Source organism: Rhodnius prolixus, unplaced genomic scaffold (assembly GCF_049639745.1).
Source record: "Rhodnius prolixus isolate KJV_2025 unplaced genomic scaffold, Rpr scaffold_7, whole genome shotgun sequence".
NCBI classification, from domain to species: domain Eukaryota; kingdom Metazoa; phylum Arthropoda; class Insecta; order Hemiptera; family Reduviidae; genus Rhodnius; species Rhodnius prolixus.
Window position 1 is genome coordinate 14,183,877 of NW_027411582.1, and position 19,966 is coordinate 14,203,842.

The window sequence follows — 19,966 nt, forward strand, 5'->3', positions numbered from 1 at the left end:
TGCCCTAACTCTTTCCTTCTAACCTAACTAACTAATGTTGGGGTGGAGTACTCGATATTCCTCGCACCCCATAGAGATCTAGCCTAAATCACCTATTTACATAAAATGTATATACACACTCATACACTCATCCTAATAGGTACATTCTTCCTAATAAATACGTTCATCCTAATAAATACATATATCCTAATAAATACATTCATCCTGACAAATATAATATACATTATTATATCGAATTAAAAACCTTAATATCTTTAAGGAACTGCAGAGTGTTTTGAACGCTGTTTTCATTGTTGTTCAATACTTCTTCCAGTTGTGAGGGAATGTTAAACTTTTGCCTAGCTCTGGAATACTTGGAACATTCAAGCAGGATGTGGCGTACAGTTATAGGAACGTTACACCCAGAGCAAATAGGTGGTTCTTCTCTTCTGAAGATGTGACCATGGGTTAATAAAGTGTGGCTAATTTTCAACCTGGTTAACACAACCTTCTCACGGTGTCGTCTGGCACCGCGACTGACTTTGTCTAGATAAGGGATAACACTTCCATCAAGATTTAATCAGATTGTAGGCTGTACCTTATGTGTTCTGTGGAAGTGCATACAAGTGCTTTTGTTGGGGAAGAAACGCAAACCATTTTCTCCGGACCAACGTTCCAAACCTTCGATAGTAGAGTGTAGTTTTTCTTCTGCGACTGTTTTTCTTCTTCCGATGACTCCATACAGTACAAAATGATATTTATAGCAGTAAATACTGTTTTATCCTAACAGGAACAAAGTTGGGCTTAAAATGCTTCCCTTTTAGGAAAGAGGATGACAATGTTCCACTAACCCTTACGGGATAAAAATTTAAATTCAATGCTACCAATGTGGGACGGAAAAAACAATTGTTTTGTAAGCTTCATTCAAGTAGAAATCAATAGATCTATCCGAATTATTGGGATTCAACAAAATTTAGATTATTATGGACATATTAAATGAATTTATTTAAACGGGTTACAAGTATAGAGAACTAGTGGTTTGCGGCACAATGTTTAAAAAAACAAAATTGTGGAACATTCTCAAACAAAGGTCTCATAAATATAGTTTATATTTGTAGCAGCAACATAGTTTGTTAAAAGTTTTTCCTTTCAATTTTCCATTTAACAAGAAAATCGTGGTGTAGTCTCTAAGTAGTTCATTTTCAGAAAATGCACGTTCGACTAAATCCATTTTTGTAAATACTTTATTGATAGAATTTACTTTTTTTCCCCAATAACTGGTAGTAAAACATTTGTTTTAAAATGTGTTGTTTGCAGAAGTAAGGGTTTGAACTGCATATTTTCAAAACAATTCTTGTTTTTCTTTACTTCCTAACTTCTCGTAATGTAGGGTTTGCAGGAACCGTTTGAGATAATCTCACCCTTGGCTAAGACCTTTACAACAGCAATCGTAGCTTGGTGGCTTTAGTTAACTTTTTTTAAACAAACATATAACCTCTTTCATTTGATCCTTGAAAGAAGTAGCCTTGAAAGTATATAAGTATTTTAATTTAAAAATAAAGAAATAATGATAAAATGTGAAGTTTGTACTTCACAAAGGGAAGAGAGCATCTCTTAAAACAAATAAAAGTCATTTATTAAACAAAATGGACAGCCCTTGGAAGGAATTCTGTGCCTAACTAGAATTACAAATGAAACCTTGTTCAGTTTATCAGTAAAACGTCTGGCATTATGTTCTGGTATTTTTATTACATTTGCACTGATATTAAGGAGGACAGAATTTTTATTTTTGTTTTTACTGCAACCCTATTTATTATATCTCATGAAGCCTTCATTCATGATTTTTATCATTTTTTATTTTATTTTTTTATTTAGTTTTATCATTTACTTGTCAAAAGTTTTGAACAGTTTTTTTTTCAGTTTTGATTTGACTGCCCTTCACTAATTTAGACTGATTTAATTTATATCAGGGAAAAATAATTTTATGCAACTAATTTCTCGAAGTTTATCTAAAAAAAAATGTAATTAATAAAAAACAGAAATATACCAGTATTGATAGTAAACAGTCAGTATTTTTTCTTTATCACAAGGCTAATGGGAAAACAATTAATTAAAAGAATCTTCATGAATGGAAAATATCTGAGACAAATTAATTTGTGCTTTTCACCACTTTTTACCCCAGTAAACTCTCTTACTTTGGCCTAAAAATAAGGCACTGAAATGAGTAGAAGTAATACAAAGGTTTACATTAAAATCTTTTATGATTTGTTCAAAATTATCACCAATGTCAACAAATCAAACCCTTTAATGAATCCATAAAACTTGCTGAAAACGAAGTCAAAGAAGAAGAAGAAGAAGAAGAAGAAACCAATTTTGGTTTTAAAGCAACAAAAGATATTGGAAAAGCAATTAAAAGTGCAAATAATTTAATTATTCTCGGGTTATTATATTAGATCTATTTTTAAATGAATTCAATTTGATAGAAATAAATATAGCTTTATTTTATGTAACGAGTACTTTTAGGGCTTAAACGTTTATTGATTCACACCCGTTTGACTTTTATGTTTTCATCACGTTTTTTGATACAAAGATGCCCTTGGTACAGCTATTACTTGAAATAGATATGAAAAGAGTGCACGATATCGAAAGAATTAATTGAAGAATATTGTATGAGATTTAACAGGAGAAAATGAAGCTAAATGTCGAGATGAAATAATTTGAAAATTATGACTGCTTAATTTTAAGCTCTTAAATAAAAGCTTATTTGGTGATTTTTTTTTCGAAAGTTGATGTTTCCGATATGTGTAATTTAATTTACATTCTCACTTACGTCCTAGAAAATAAAGTGGCCACCTACACGAAAACGAGGGAGAGTTGGTTATGGTTTACATGAACTATTTTGTCGTTAATGAGCAGAACAATATCTCCTTTTCTCCGGTCATTTCGATCTGTACACCACTTGCACTGCAATGGACGTTTTCTTGTTTAATTTGTAGTACTACTGTTATCGACTACCTACTTACTCTTAAAGAAAATTTGTTAACAACTTTATACATTTATTATTATGCAAAGTAATTTTGGAAAAATCAACCCATTTCTCATTGGCCAAAATTTATTATTTAAGAAAGATATAAAGCAACGTTGGACAAGTGCTCATTGTCAATAACAATGAAAATGTTATAAGCTGTAGAAGTATGGATTCAACTTTAATAAGCATAAAAGTGGGTAGAAAAAATAAACGAGATAAAAAGAGACGGAATGTTATCACAGCGGAACGAAGCAGAACAAATTGAAAGTATGACGACAGTTGGGCAAAGATTGCTTCTATAACTAATCCCTGTTGAGATGGTGTATACTTTGCCTTAAGTAAACTCTCTCAGGAAGCAAATAAAAAAAAGGAAATGTGAGAGAATCAAAAAACAGAAAATTAAGAAAACGAAATCTTAAACTAAGGATGAGTTTATTCAAAGTTTAAATAAAAGATAGTTTACTATGGATCAGTTTAAATCCAAACAAAACGGTTGTGTAGGCAGGAAACTTAATTCTAGTTCTTTTGATAGTTCTTGCTGTCGTTTAATTGTATAGAGAAGCACAGATTGTAAGGAATCAATTATAAGCTTTAATTACAAATAGAATTTAACATAATTTTTCACCATATAGGACTCATTATAGAATGAACGCTTCTAAGTACACAATGTTTCAAAAATAACCTAAAGAATTTTACTGCAATAAATGTGATATCGCCTCTTTTGTCAGTATCACTTGAAAATATGAGAGGTTCCTTTGCAGTTTAATAATGCAACTATGATAAGCGCAAATGATATAAAAACTGCTCTAAAAAACATATAGAAAAATGGAAACAATATTTCTCTTTTTATTATCAGTCTCAAGCATTTTCACATCTTCAAATTAGCTTGCTGATTTGTCCGGCTTAACAAGGAGAAATGACCCTGTTATAACTAATGGATAGTTACTAAAATATTTTTCTGCAAAATGAAGAAAGATTTTAGAACAGCAAAATTGTGTCTATTTTTATTTTGTCGGTTTCCATTTAATATGAGTTTAAATGAATTATAATCATTAACAAGGTTTAATCATTAATTATGATAGACAATTATAGTCTACCGAAGTACTAGCAACTTCAATTAAGTTTGCTTTTCTGACCTGGAGCTAGTTTTTGGTTAATTTCTTTTGTGATTTTTCTTCGATATCTCATATGAACATTAGGTCATCTTCTTTTGTTTTCTGTAATTAAGTGGTCCAAAATGGTGCTCAAAAAGGATCAAGAATTCCTAAATCTCTTTGACTAATCACTCCGGCAGTGTGGAACTCAAATGATTTAATGTTTTTAATTGCTATAAAATGAAGGATGACCTAATTCATTTTTTTTTTATTGTTGAGTGCACTTGTAGGATGTCCTTGGATCATGCGGTTAATAAAACATAGTTTGCAGACTTTTGATTAATTTACTTTAGATCAAACACTTTAAATAATCCTACTCAAGCACAAAATCCAAATGTTTCTCCTCTTGATGAAGAATACAATTCTTGAATTAAAAACCTAAAATTACCTTAAAAGAAAGGATACCAGGAATAGGTCGGTTGACGAAACATCATCGAATACTCCTATAACTTGAATTAATTAAGATAAAAATGACTTTTTCTTTATAAAAGAATTACTTCAACACTGACAAACAAGTCCTTCTGCACATGTAACGCTTACCCAATCAGAGAAAACAACTAATAGTATGTGACAGTAGTACAAACTGAAACTAAGCGAAAAAAAAGTAGAAAATTCCTTGAAAATGGTTACATACTAAGGATACAAACTTATCGTTAGCTCTAGTGAATCGTGACGCTCAAGTAATCTCCTGTTCTGATTGACCCAAGTAAATAAAGTGGTCAAGGTACAATGTAGAAGATATGTTGTTGTTTCTATTTGTAGTTAAAGTATTGATTCAGTTTTCCTGCTTTTCACTTGAAGAACTATAACAAGGTTTTTCTTTCTTCTCTTATTTAAATAAATTTCAGATTTTTCCATCATTTTTTATTCTAGTGCATAAAGAAATCTTTTAAGCAACAAACCAATCTACTTTACATATGATTTTGCCTTTAAATAACGCATGTTAACCGCCAATAGGACATTTTCTTTCTGGTAGCCCAATAGAAAATTGGACAGTTTAAAATGGAATTTCCCATTAATCTTCCTTCAACAAATTTTCCTTTTAATTTTAATATTTTCTTAATTTTAACTAGACAGTTTGAGAACAATGTTTCACTTTTCAAAATTGTTTCATTTCTCACTTTAACCCTGTCTTTAATGATGTTTTTAATTTGCATTTTTCTTGCTTAAGATAACATTTTTTACAGGACAAATTAGAACCCAATTGATGTTCTCAAAATGAAAATATAAATATCTCTGAAAAAAAATATCTACTTCTAAGCAGAATTAAACAATTCAATTTTCTTGTAGATTAGTTCTAATTCTACAGATGATAATAAGACAAAATTGTTAGTTTTATTTTAACAACAAACTTTATTCTTTATTTGAAATTTTGTATTCAATTTTATAACAAAACTAATTGGAATGACTGGTGATACTATAAGAATCAAGTGAATGAAAATTTTATTTTTTATATTTATCTCAAACGGGCAGTCTCCTTTGTTGAGGCGAACAATAATTTGGAGGACTTCAACCCCAACTTTGTATGGTAACTTTGTTATGTATGGCTTTTCTCTGAATTTATTTATTGCAGATAACAATTTCTATTTATATATAAACATCATTATTTAAAATGTAATTTTTCTACAGATCTCCTTCAGGATTCATCCATTCAACTCTTTTTGAAGTGACAGTGTATATGACTTATAAGAAGCACTTATTTATGATATGGATGGTCAAAAGTTCAAGTTACCCTTTTTGTATGAAATAAATACGTAAATAAACAGCAATACTTAGGCCTTATGTGTGGAATTGACAGCCACGCTACTCACTTATTTCGTCTGAGCTTTGCAACGTTATTTTTTGGCTGCGAGGTCCAGAATGAAGAAATAGAAGAAATGAGGACTTGAAAAAAAGTGAAACCTATTTACTCATCGCATAGTATGCAAAACTATCACGTTTCATTTACCATTATTCAACTTATTTTCTTTTTTTCCCTTATCACTGGGTAAAGTTCATAATCATGTCGCCAGTATGTTGCTCGCAGTTATGAATTCTGGGAGCTATTTTTATCAACAGATAAATTATGCGTACAGACTGCAGTACAGTAGACGAGTGTTCTTATGAGCTGTTTCAGTAAGACATTCAGTAAGGTTAGAAGTAATATGTATTTAGATGTAATATATTTTTTTAATTTCTAAGAATGATTCTTATTAGTAAACGAATTCGAACATTAATCATGATTAAATAAAAGAACTAAAATTAAACTTTGCAGTTATAAATATGATTACCAGGAATACTTTATTAAACTTATCAATTTGAGCTTTGTTATTCATTTTCTATGAACATGCGACCCCCATTAGGAAAATGAACCCCCCATCTCTGTGTGCAGACCCAATATTACGCAAACTAATTAATCCTAATATATGTCCGGATATATTTCTAAAATTCAATTAAGAAAGTTGTCCTTATAATAATGTATTTCACCATTGTAACATAGTTTTCTTATATAATTTAATATGTTGAGTTCAAAGTGATGGATTTTGTTTCTACAATTTAATAATAGAATTGTATTTTGCTACTTTCTGTTACAGTAGACGGCAAGTGCTTCAAAAGTTGCAAAATTGGTGCAACTTCTTTCACTAATCATTTATCCAGCTTTTCCAAGATTAGCTTCTTTCTCAAACATTACGATCACAATTAGCCAGGATTCGTGCAGAATAAGATAGCCTCCCAATACCGAGGCGTTTTCCTCAAATAACCTACATTCTGTCAAATTTTCTGGGAAAGTCTCAGTTATCTTTGACTTTTAATGGCCAAGAAGGCAAAGCAATCAGGGGGATTAAACAGGAGTGAGAGTGAGGAATCTAATAAATGCAACGAAAAAAATGATTGGTTGAAAGCAAATTGAAACTAAAATAAAAACATTCTTGTTTGAAACATTAACTTAACTTGAAAACATTTTTATTTTAAGAAAGGTGATAAGCGGATCAATATAGGTAACCGAAATTGAAAGAAATCTCAATTATGATATGTGAAGTCTAACGAAAAGTTTCATTAAGCAATGATTGAGATGGAATAGTAATTTTGCTTACAACCACCAAGTTCCAACGGCTACTAAAGTTTTCTTTTTTGTACTGCAAACGCTATCTAGCGAGCTTGTTTTTAGTTACAAGTACTACAATACAAATCTACGGTCAGTCCCCATTGTTATCTTGTGAAACGATTCATTCAATAATAAGGCTAGAAACTTTCTGGGAATGAAAATACAATAGGACAACAAAAAATCATTTGGAACTGATCAAGAATCGGTCACCTAACAACCAAATCATTTGTTTTTAGGCCCAACGATGGTCTAGCAAGACCTCCACAGTTACACTTTAAAATCTCAAGCAGCTATCAATTAAATTGAAACGAAGGCGTCTATCAACCCCAAGGAAGCGATCTGTTTCCCAAATTTATAAACTCTTCATGCAGCAAATAAGAACTTGTATTATAAAGGTTTGATTTCAATTTCATTTAAAGTTATTTTACAAAGAGAACTATGAATCTATAAATTTAAAACCTAAAGTAGAAGACGTAGAATTTAATGTACTTCAATATTCAATAGTTTAAAAACCATCAAATTTCACATTTTCAGTAGTAAATTATTTATTTAATATATACCTTTTACATTAATATATACTTTACCATTATTTGCATAAAATTCTGTTAATAATTTTTGATATAATATTGGTATCGCTTATCTTCCTTACTCAGTGGAATCCAGCAATCCTTATTTTTATGATTTTCCTTCTTAATTTTTCTTTCTCCATAGCAAACATTTGCAATACAGGACATCTCATTCATCAGACATTCATTACAAGCAAAATAAAACAAGTTTAGCAGTTTTAGGATAAGAAGTATTGAGGTAAAATTCACAGCAATATTCAGACAACATTTTGTGCTTAATTTTTTCTAGTTAAGTAAATAAACTCAAGTATTTCTCAAGGGTTTTTGGGCGGGAGGGATTTAAGCGCAAGACAGATTTCTGTTTTTGCGGGGAACATTAATTAAAGAAATATTTGAGCAGATGCTTTGTCGTTTTTTAGACGCTTTCCTTTTGCAGTTTAAAAAAAAAATATATAAATTTTAGAATAAATGTAAATTTTGTCAACCCACAGAACCCTTTTCTTGAATCTATACATCGCTAGTGAGGTGATTTTTATTAATATATTTCGGTAGTAAATAGATAAATTTAGAATGTTTACTAAATAGTGATTTCTTTGCTGGGTTAAGGATGGCATTATAATGAAACATTTGCCAGGCTATTATATACTCGTATTTGAGTGATAGCAAGATCTTGAATATTTTACTCACTAAAGCTAGCGATGAAAGCAATTTAAACCTGAAAGTTGCACTAATTTTGCCACATACATGTCTATGAATAAACTTCATTCTACAAATGAGCGAACGCTCTAACCGATTAATTACTACCAAACTAAACCTACGGATAAGATCAACATGTGGATGGAATTGAACGCTACATGTCTAACCTTATTGGTAAATACAAATTCAATTTCTTTTTATAGTAATCTTCGAAACCCTAAAGAGCCATCTTCAGTGCTTGTTTTAAGAGATGAACATCCTTCTCCTAGCTTCAGCAGAAATCTGGTCTTACAGGTTGCTATAAAACATTTTTATGGTCATTTCAAACAGAAGATCATCTATTCAGATGGGCCAACTTCTAAATGATAACCAACATCACACTGAAGAAAGTCCATAACTTTCACTTTCATCAAGTCCAGAAGCAGCTAGCTTTACTTGCAGATACATTTATGGTGTACTCATAAACTAGCGATGGAACAATAAAATCATTAACTTCCACTAAAATTTTACTAATTTCTAAAATAGTTTCAGTAATAAACTGTTTATTGGTAAAAATGGAATTGTTTACATTAGTCTCTTGCGTTCAACAAAGAAGTCATCGCTGAGAATTCAGTATTCAGACAAAAGGGAAGTGCTGTACTTCTAAGTTAGATAAATAACACTATAAACATATTCGAGAAATGGGTTCCTAAGGCTAATTTTGTTTAACAATTATTATTAAAAAGTAAATAAATAAATTGTTTACAACTTACCTCGTTTTGACCAATTGCTTTTTTGAATTTCTGGTGAATTCCTCTTAACTCTAGCCGCATTTAATCTGTTATTCTGTAATGAATCTGAAATTTTTTGATAATTTTTCTGGTTGGGTGCAAATGTGCCAAAATACATGCGATTTTTTTTTAAATAAAAAAAGTGGAAAAGAAGAACAACAAAAATATTATAATGCAATGTTGTGATTAAGAGCATGCTAGTTTTTAATATTTCTAGCTAAAGTTAAAAATAATTTGTACTGCAAACGCTATCTAGCGAGCTTGTTTTTAGTTACAAGTACTACAATACAAATCTACGGTCAGTCCCCAAGTGCTTAAAAAAAAAAAAAAAAAATGATGTAGGGAAAGGTTCATGTTTTAAAAATACTTTTACATTTTATTTGTAGATGAAAATAAGACTTCAGCTTTTACTAAGTTTTAAAATCAAACTTTTCAATAACCTCTTCAGCAAGAAACGTAAAACTAAACGAGTATAAATAAATAATTTAACTTTTTCTGCATAAACATCTTGCAATGGGCTAGAAATGATTTTTTTTAGGAGATAAAAGCCTTTTCCGTTAGATTTTTAAGGGAAATCTTTTCCTTTTTCAACTCAAGTGAAGGATGAGTTACTAAGTTCATCAGATAGGTTTAAAGCTGTTTAAATAATTTTGTTTTTACTAACATGTTTAACGTTATTTAATACAGATTTCATGCTTTTACGATAAAAGTGCATTTGCTTTTTCTTTTTACATACAACAGTTTTTACTGAATACCAATATAATTGTAAGACAAACTTAGTTCTTTTAAAGAGAATTATCTTTTAATTTTTGTTTTACTTAAAAGGAAGTTTCTTTGAATTTCATACCTGAATTAAATTTGAATTTTTTACAAATATCAAACTTAAAACATTTTTGAATAATAAAAAATTAATCTACCAAATATTTACATGCTTTGCAACATCTTGGTATAAACATAATTTAATAAACTATTTTCTTATTTTAAATTCAAATTCTTATAACTAACATAAATTTTTCTAGCTATTTATTACGACTAATTCGTACCGTAGTTTCATGCAGTATGCATAAATGTATTAACTTCTCTTTTTTGTTTTTTGTTTTTACTTTTTAAGATAACCAAATTGCTGATCTACTTTTAAAAAAAACTTTTAAAAGCACTTACCTAAAGTATCCAAATTTCGGCCCTCTTTATCTTCCATTGTCTGATCTCGGTAAAGACCAGGATATAAATTACCTTCCTCCACACCAAGCTCGCCCTGGAAAGAAATGTGACTAATTAGGAAAGTGAAAGTAATTTAAAGTTTAATATTGCAGCTTATTTTTATTAAAGAAATGGATTCATTTGACCTTATAACCTTCTCCGAATGAATACTTATAGGGGTCTTCTGTGACTACATAGAATTTCTTTAAGTGTATTGTGAACGCCGGCTTTTATTGAGTATTCTATTCTAAGACCCATTGTGCTCCCTTCAAATGATGATATATTTTTTTTGTTTTTAAATCTCAGAATCTTAGTGGTTATTAGGAAAGATAATCCTTCTCCATCCTCTAGATTTACTAACCCAGCTTTTCGAACCTTTTTTGGATAATGGGAAAACATGCATATGTATTTGTTCCAAAATTCATGCATTTTTTGAAAGCTATTACCGGAAACTTTGAAGTAGCTTTAGCTAAAATCAAAATATATGTATTTGTATTCATTTTTTAATTTAATTTAAAAAAATTTGAATTATTTTGATTGATGATGAAATATTGATAACCAAAAAAAGGCTTTCCAGAGAAATGACTGTATATGGGTTAACTCTGTCAATAATTGGTGTAATCAAAGAGCGCTGTATCCAATCGAATGTTTTGATGCATGGACCAATGCTCACGTATATCGTTAATATTATTGCCATTAATACTGTTGAACATGTTATCATTAATTTTGTATCCTCTAAAATATATTTACTTTTACATCGTGTTCATTTAAACACTATAAATAAAAGCTAAAAGCTAAAAAAAAAAAAAAAGTTGTGAGCTATATGTGGTAAATTTCATGGGGTAATAATTTGAAGTTCCTGACTGCTGGAAAAATAGCCAACGCTGGTTGGTGTAGGTCAAAAACTGCGACGAAAGCAAATTTTCCACGCCAAAACACATAACATGGCAATTTTAAGCGTGTTTAATGAAATTTATTGCACAGTAAATTGAAATTAATTTTGCTAGATTACTGAGATAATTCTATCTTTTATTTATAGGACAATCTTACGAGGTGTGGCTATTAAATAACGAGACTATTGCTGTAAAACATTTTATTTTATATTAATGCAGTGTGAGCTGGCGCGTTGTCTTCATGGAGAACCCATGACTTGTTCTTTCACAAATCGGGCCGTTTTTTCCTTACTCTTTCACAGAGTTAAGCATGCACCTCACGGTAGTAATGTTGATTAATTGTAATCGATATTTTCATCCGTTTTGGAGCCCGGGAAGGGCGACCCGAGCCGTTATCATCTCCGACGTCTTCTCGGCCATCTTGGTAACGCTTGAACCTCTCAAAAACTCGCGCACGTGATTAACATTCATCGCCATAAACTTCTTTTAATAAAAGATAAGTTTCAGTAGCGGTTTTATCAAGTATCATGTATCAATTATCAACACAATTCGTTGCTCTACTACATTTGTAGTATCATGTTTTCGGTAAAACGAAACTAACACCTCTTACACAAACGACGTTTCCGGTCAGACAGATTTCTCTACAAACACGTAAGACGTTGCAATCGAAAGAGAAGGCTTCTTCTGTAGCAGTATCAGTCTCGTTATTTCTTTTTTGATTGCAAATAAGATAAAGAAATGAATTGAAATCCACAATATTCTTTCAATTCGAATCCTCAAAACAGAATCTCCAAATATATGGAGCCAAATTTTAAGAATTCTATTCAGTAAATTGTAACTTCCAATTGGTTGATTAAGTTCATTGCCAGATCCAATGGGGTCACCGAAATATCAAATTTGAAACACTCACTCAAATTCACATAAACAAACTCAAAATCGGAAATGTGCATGATTACTGTAACTTCTCTTACTCGAACAAAGAAAGAAGTTACTGTAATCCGTATGGAATAGATAAATAGTCAATAACAAGATTCTATTCAGATAAATTTAACATGTATTTTGCGTGAAATACGTAGTTGTATATTAAAAAAAAAAGAAGGTGATTATACTAACAATAGACTATTCTAATGTGCGTGTTACAGGTTGTTTAATTTATTGGCGGACACAAAACAAAAAGGAATAATATTACATGATTCGACTACGTTGATAATACGTTGGCCAGTAGTAAATGACCAACATATCATGTTTTAGCAGTAGAAACCGTGTCCCTTTGCTTGTAGAGGTATGCGAGTGTGTTTATATATTTTACACAGGTACGGATAAGTGCTTTGAAAGTTTACCGCTTTGTCAATCAACCGTAAAGTTGATTATCGACTGTGATCCATTCTGACAATATGTATCCAACATCCAATAGACTGCCCTTTAACTTAACTAAAGAACGTCTTTTTTTACATTTTTGTAATTTTCTAATCATCAATAATTAATAATTTAAGCCACAAAATTAAAATATGAATAAATTTAACGTTTCATAATGTTTAGTTGCTTTTAAATTAATGATTGGCATCTACTATGGCATTTTATAGGATCTTAGAACGCAGTATCATCCTTAATATTTCTGAATAGGCCTTAGATTGCGCATCAATACTTCTAATTTAATGAAAGCTATTAAAAAAGTCAATTAAAAAATTAGTTACATTAAAAATTATCAATAAAATTTCTTTTTTTAACCAACCTTCGTTTTAAAACCATTTGCAACAGCTTCACAGTATTCAAACTAAATTTTTTCTATTATAGTGCAAGGATTTCTACAAATTATTGTGCTTCTATGCCAAAGGTCGCCAAAGTGGTCTATTTAACAAAAGTAGGGGTCGATCTGAACCAGGGGGTCAAACCCCAAAAAACAATTTCGAACTCAATATAGCGAACCTTGCAAAGAAGCACCAGTCACACCCATCTCATTAATTAATTAAGAAGCAATACTGTACGTAGTTACTTTGCTTATTATTTTTACTTATTTATAATTACTTATTATTGAATCAATATTAAGGTATTTAAATTTTAACATTAAGATATTTTTCATAAAACTATTGTGACACAATGTAAAATTACTTTAATAAATGATTAAAATCATAAAATAAATACATATATAAACACAGTACCTAATAGATAGTTTTATTTTAATTACCTGAAAATTACTTTTATAGGGGGTCGATGGAGATTTCGAAAAATTATCCATGATCAAAAAAGTTTAGCGACCCCTGTTCTATGCGTTTATTGTGAGGCGGGTATTGGTCTAGTGGCCATGAGCGTGGCTTTGTAAGTGGGAGATACCCAGTTCAAATCCTGTGTATGGCTACTTTTTATTTGTTAGAAAAAAATTGTTTATAGTAAAATACGAGCTTCCGTTCCCTGTCTACGACACCTAATTGGTAGTTGGACGTTAAGCCTTGCCTGAAAAAAATAGATGATTACTTGTGTACTTTACTATGCTTTTTAGATATAGGCTGATTCTGCTGAAGTTTGGCTGGAGAATTCAGGATTCCAAACCCAAAAAGGCACAATTAGTGCTTTTCGGAGAGCACAGTCCGGGAAAAAACAAACAAACGAACTGATAGTAAAAACAGAGGTAAGAAATCGCAGTTTTATCCAAAGAATTAGGAGTAGCTGTTTATGGAGTTCTTAATGAAGGAAGCAAACCAAGTATGTCGGAGAAAGTGGACTTGAAATTAAGTTTTACAGCAGAGAATGTCTTACAGCTCCTAGTTTTATTCGAAAAGTTTCTTATTAAAGTAATTCTCTACTTAACTTAGCAATAGAGATAAACACAAATGATATTATTAGTATTTATTTTTCCCAAAAAAGACAATAATCAAATCATGTTTTGCTCCGATCAGATGTAAGAAGGAAAGAAATCGTCCGTACTTAGGACACTTTCTTATCGGAAGAAAAATGAAATTGTATCAGGAAAGCGAATAAAAAGGGAATTGAAATGATACAAAACAAAATAAAAGGTTATCTTGCTCCCATTATGGGACTTTTTCCTTCAGGTAAATCTGAATCAGATGTAGGACACTAACTTTAAGAGAGGTTCACCTTTAATCACATTAAAGTCTACTTTTTTTTATACTTTATGCAAATACGCTTCTAAAAGAAATGTTTTAAAGAAAAATTTGATAGAAAACATTTGCAAGAACAGTAAAAACTGTGCTCTTTCTTTTTTTTGAACCACGACAGTCACGGAATTGGAGAAACTTATCCAAGGAGCTTAGGTATTAATCTCAACCTTCACTCAGTCTCCAAATTTTATTATTCTTGAACGGCTTGGCATTAATATGTTTATATTCAGCTTGCCTCTTATTTTTTATCATATTTGCTTTAACTCTTTAACTAAAGTAATGTTTCTTAAGTGAGTCAATGTCTAAATCGTTCAGGCAGGTTTCTATATCCCCAATCTGGTTTCTGGTGGATAGAAAAGTATTTAACATAATTCAACTCCAAGAATCCATTATCGCAATACATAATACATCTGAGTGTTGGGGGGTTTTCTGAGCTCAGAGCTGAATTAATGTGGCCCCAGCGATGTTCCTTCATATATGTCGAAGGTGTGGTGTTTTCCCAGAGGTAGACAACATTGTTATCGTCGAAAGTACGGCTAAGAGGAAGGCAAACATTCCTCCAGGGCTTTGAGATCCGATGACTTATCGAAAGTGGTCGAAACATAAAGATAGGAAGGGTAAATGGTCAAAGGAAATGTAAACGCCGCCTTAAAACGAGAAAGAAATGAATGGAAACTAATAGCAAATTGAAATAAAATATTATTAAGCCCGTTGCACAAGGATTATTGTGCAAAAATTCTTGTATTTTGAAACGAAATAGTGATAATAGCAATATTAAAGAGAAATTCTTTTAGGTAAAGGTTAGTGCACTAAGAGATGTAAACAAAAAGTAGGTTTTAAAAAAGTAAGAAGAATAAAACTTTAATAAGTTTTGTTCAGGAATTCTGTGCAATTGATTTTTTGAGTGGTAATTTTTTTTTACTAGAATATTTACAAATGCACTTTGAGTGCATCAAAATTGATAGCCAGCAGTTAAGATATTAAAGTTTAGAGTAGCTGCCCTGGCTACAAAATTCATGGGTATTTTCAAATATCAGAAAGTGAGAGTTAATTTGTAAGAGAAGAAACAGAGATCTTTATATTTACCCGTATTTACATTTCACTTGGTCAATAGTTCTTTCGGCCGAAGAAGTTCGAATATGATTTGTAAAGATTCAGTGAGTAGAGAGTTTTTGGTCTAATAAATTAAAAAGTGATTGAGGCGAGTGAAATTTATTTTCTAAAGAATTAAAAGTTCAGATAAAAAAAGAATTCGGATCGCAGTAATTGGAAATTTAAAAGCAAAGATGGTTGGTGACTTCCAGATTGGATAGGAGTTGCATTTTTTCCTCTATAACTCTTACAAATAATATTTTTATGTGGATAAAATCAGAAACTTTTAAAAATAAAAGCACGCTGTTGTGGATAAAATTGTTGATTTTCCCAGATTGCTATTCGATGACTATAAAAAAGAGCACTGTGCTTTTTTCGAAGAATTTTTAATTACAGTGTTTTTCAGTGATGTTCAGAATGTAAGGCTGAGTTTCATACATCTAAAGACGCACATAAAATACTTTGTGGTCTATAGTCAGTAAAGAAACCAGGAAGAGATAGTCGTTTCATCTCTTGAAAATGGGATAATGTTGGTCCCAGTTTGTTTATTTATTTTTATTTTTTTTTGTCAGTAAAGAGTCCCAATTATCGAACTAAATCGAAGAAAGGGACGAATAGTCCAATCAGGGTAAAGAGAAGCTGATTTTTTTCTTAAGAACTTATTCAAAACTGAAATACATTCAACTTAGAAGTCATTAATTTTAAAAGAAGATAGATGTAACTTTTTCTGGTGGAATAATAAGATACAAAGTTTATTTAATTAAAACTTTTATTCAAAAGATTTTATGCATGAATAGTTTCGTTTTCTAACAACACTGCTTTTCATAACCAAAGCAAACTTATTTTGGGGGGCATTTCATCTTCATTTATTCACTTATAATGAGACAATTCAACAATACCTTAATTCTCTACCTGCTACAATCGAAGCTTGTAAACTTGTAATGCATATCTTAATCTTTCAACATATGTGGGTGATCAAAACTCTGTAGAAAGAAATAGCAAATAAAACTCAGAATTAATTTAACTAGTTAGATACAAGGATGAGATGATTTCCGTCAAATTTCAAAAAACAAAACTTAACTTTGCCTACCATCAATAGAATTCGCTAGTGTTGCGTACCAACGTTGAACAATCTAAAGTTTTTCAAGTAGTTTGACTTTTAGAAATACTTGTTCTTAGCTCTTTGGCTACTATTCTTGAAAGTCAGTAAGTGCAGACACCTTATACTGAAATAGCGAAGTATGGAAGCACATATCAATTACAGTCATAATGGTTTGTTTAGGAAGAAAATGAAATAAGAATTTGTAATAACAACAAAGAAACCTTGCATGTACAACTGAGTCAAAGCTATAATTGGAGCAAAGAGTTTAAGCTATCTAAGAAGTGATAAAACTTTATTTATACCATTTTACATAGTCCAGCTTTTCTAAAATTGATTAAAAGCAATGTTTTAAGTTAGATTGAAAAAAAATTATAAAAGCCTCTCACGAATATAAAGTGATAACTTTTATCGTTAATTTTATAAAAGCATTAACGATCTAAAACTTTGGCATAATATGAATATGTTATGTGCTTTAAAGCTTCGCTAAATCTAAAACCCAAGTTTGATGTAGAACTTTAGAGCTCTGTGCTATCAACAATTAGCCGTTTGTATATGTTTGAATAATTATCTTAATAAATGTACATGTATGAATTTATATAATCTATAATGTGAAATCTATATAAATGACGCTTATAGTTAAGGAACGCTGATTTTTTTCTTCTCTTTTTTTTATTTACATAATCCAGTAAGCCTTTTAAGACACAGAGGATTTGGCTGCATAAATGGACAAAGTAAATTATTTTTGTAGGGAATTATGACAAATTTCAATCACTTTTCGAAGCTGTTCTACAGGAATTAATATATTGAGTTTGAATCATTAAAAAATAAACTAAAATTTAACAGATTGTAGATTACGTTTTCGTTTCTTGGCCAACAGTCTTAAGGGAATAAATAGGAATCTAGTTGGAATTCCCTAGAGGCAAAGAGAATCATCTGGTACAATTATGTGACAGACATTTTAATTATGTTTATTTGACATTTCGTATACTACGTATCATGTTCTGTCATTTTTTTTTTTTTTTTTTGGTAAATTTATTCAAGTTTATTTAAATACTAGCTTGGGACTTTCATTCCGTCCCTATTTCTATAAAAAAATAAAAAAAATTTTCCTCATTTTACATCGTTTACCGCTGGGAAATTCCTACCCTCAGATAATGGTTGAGTTGTAGAATCATTATAATTGCCAGTCTTATAAAAATTTCAACGCTATATGCAGTACAATAAATAATGTAAATGTGCAAAATAATATGTTCTAGCAAAAAATGTAAAAATAACTAGGGCAATATACATAAATCAAAACATGTTAAATTATTGAAAACATCCGCCTAATTAATATTTTCAATAATTAATGCTGTGATTATTGACCACCTGGACCACTAAGCCTTTTCGATATTCATTTCTATTATATGTTAAGCTGTTAATAAAGCATTAAGCTAGCTCAATTTTTGAAGTAGAATAATGAAGTGATTCTCTCTCAGGTCCCACGTTATTGATGGAATAGAAATGACGTAATAGTCAATACCTAGCAGGAGAAAACGCTGTAAATTGTCGATCCTTTTTGGTGATGAACAGTCCTGTACTTTATTAAAGAATTTGATAGAAGGCGAGAAAAATCAAGATGATGTTTGACTGATGAATTCATTTAGGACAGACTAAGAGATATCCCTTTTTTGAGTGAGATTTCAATTAATTCAGAACACCTTTTTCTTTTCTAAACGTTTGTGGTTTGCAATAGTTGCATGCAATTCTAATATCTCCTTTAATCTAATATATCTTTGAAATTAAAATAAGAAATAGTGGTTTCAAAAAAGCCATACTGTTGCAATTCTGCATCCTACGTATTCATAATCTTTTGACTGCCTTTAATTTTTAAGACCGAAAATCACAGAAGAACAAGAATACCTGGGAACTAATTTTTATTTTTGCTTTATGGATATTCTTTTGATCAAATTATAGATAATTAGCAGAGGTTTACTTGCTACCTATCTTTCCTAAAGTGTTCACATCTGCGAATAAGAAGAACTAACTGTTGACAAGTATTAAATTAAGAAAAAATAAAGAGATGGCAAGTGACTGGGATGGTCATTGTATAGAGTTCATTTAAGTCAAAGAGTCTGGTTCAACAAGATATGTATACGAGTAGTTTATAGAGTTGTTCGCTAGATAGTGCGTTCTAACTGAGTACTTCAGTGAGAAATTACTAATAATTTGAATCTTTTTTACTGGCAAAAACAAAGATAATAATATTAATAAAAACGACTTAAATTACGAATAATTTGTTCTATCAATCGGAACAATCTATTAGTCACCAAAAAAGAAAAATTAATAATACTCTGCAGAATTACATTACTACATTTTACAGCTACATTTAGGCATCCTCCTAGTTTTAAAAAAACTTAGTTGAACAACATTTTTTTTTCATTTTATTGACTCACAATTCACAACTTAAAAATCAATTTGGTTGTTTCACGAGACAGTAAACTGATGAGATAAAAGTTGAAATGTGGGAAAAAACATGACAATGATGACACTTTTACAACCAGCCAGCTGGCAAAAATGAAACAATCTGACCGCGGAGTTTCCTGAATTGTTTTCATAATCAAAATCTACTCTTTATTTTACATTTATTTTTTACAAGTACTCATTTCAGGACTATAAATTATTTATTGGATAGGCGAGGCCAATAACTTTAGAAACTGATAAAAATTGAATCATAAACCAGTTGGTTATTCTTGATTAGCTTAACGAAATTTTGGCCTAAATGAAGATGGCACAACTCTAACGTTTCTATATAAAATAATTTTACTTAATTCTCTTGGTTTTACTATCGAGTAATGGAGTCTTTCTTTTTAAGATTTAATTATGTGTTACGGCGAATTTATTCAGAAAAAATTGTTTCTTCTTTTTTACCGGCTAATTATACCATCATAACTTCTAAAGTAGGCAGCGAAATGAACTTGAAATCTTGTATAATCTACAGAGAAGATCGCCTGAGGTTTTGGATCAAGATATTAATGCTTATTATTTCTAAAAATTAACTATAAAACTAGCTATTAACGTAAAAGTCTATTAGATAGCTATAGTTCTACAATATTTGCATCACAGACGGGATTTTCGCCAACAGTTTAAGCCAATCAATTTAATTACTTCTTTTTTTAAATTATTTTTGAAATCGTTCAATTTTTTTTACACATTGACCACTTTATGGAAGCCTACAATCTGTTTACAAACACGCACCTTAGGAAGACACAATCAATCTTTTAGGTCTCATAGAATTTGGTTTTG

General features: G+C 30.5%; 1 protein-coding gene across 2 annotated transcripts in view; it reads right to left on the reverse strand.

Annotated features, from left to right (window-relative positions):
* LOC141447027 (uncharacterized) overlaps positions 1 to 19,966 on the reverse strand; it is a 115,627-nt gene that overhangs the window by 22,735 nt on the left and 72,926 nt on the right. The window contains exons 2-3 of one of the 2 annotated variants that reach the window (XM_074114168.1): positions 10,440 to 10,533; positions 9,261 to 9,344 (exon numbers count right to left, since the gene is read on the reverse strand). In XM_074114168.1, coding sequence (XP_073970269.1) covers positions 9,261 to 9,344; positions 10,440 to 10,533 — 178 coding nt within the window. The remainder of the gene's footprint in view (positions 1 to 9,260; positions 9,345 to 10,439; positions 10,534 to 19,966) is intronic. The other variant, XM_074114167.1, reaches the window with a different exon arrangement.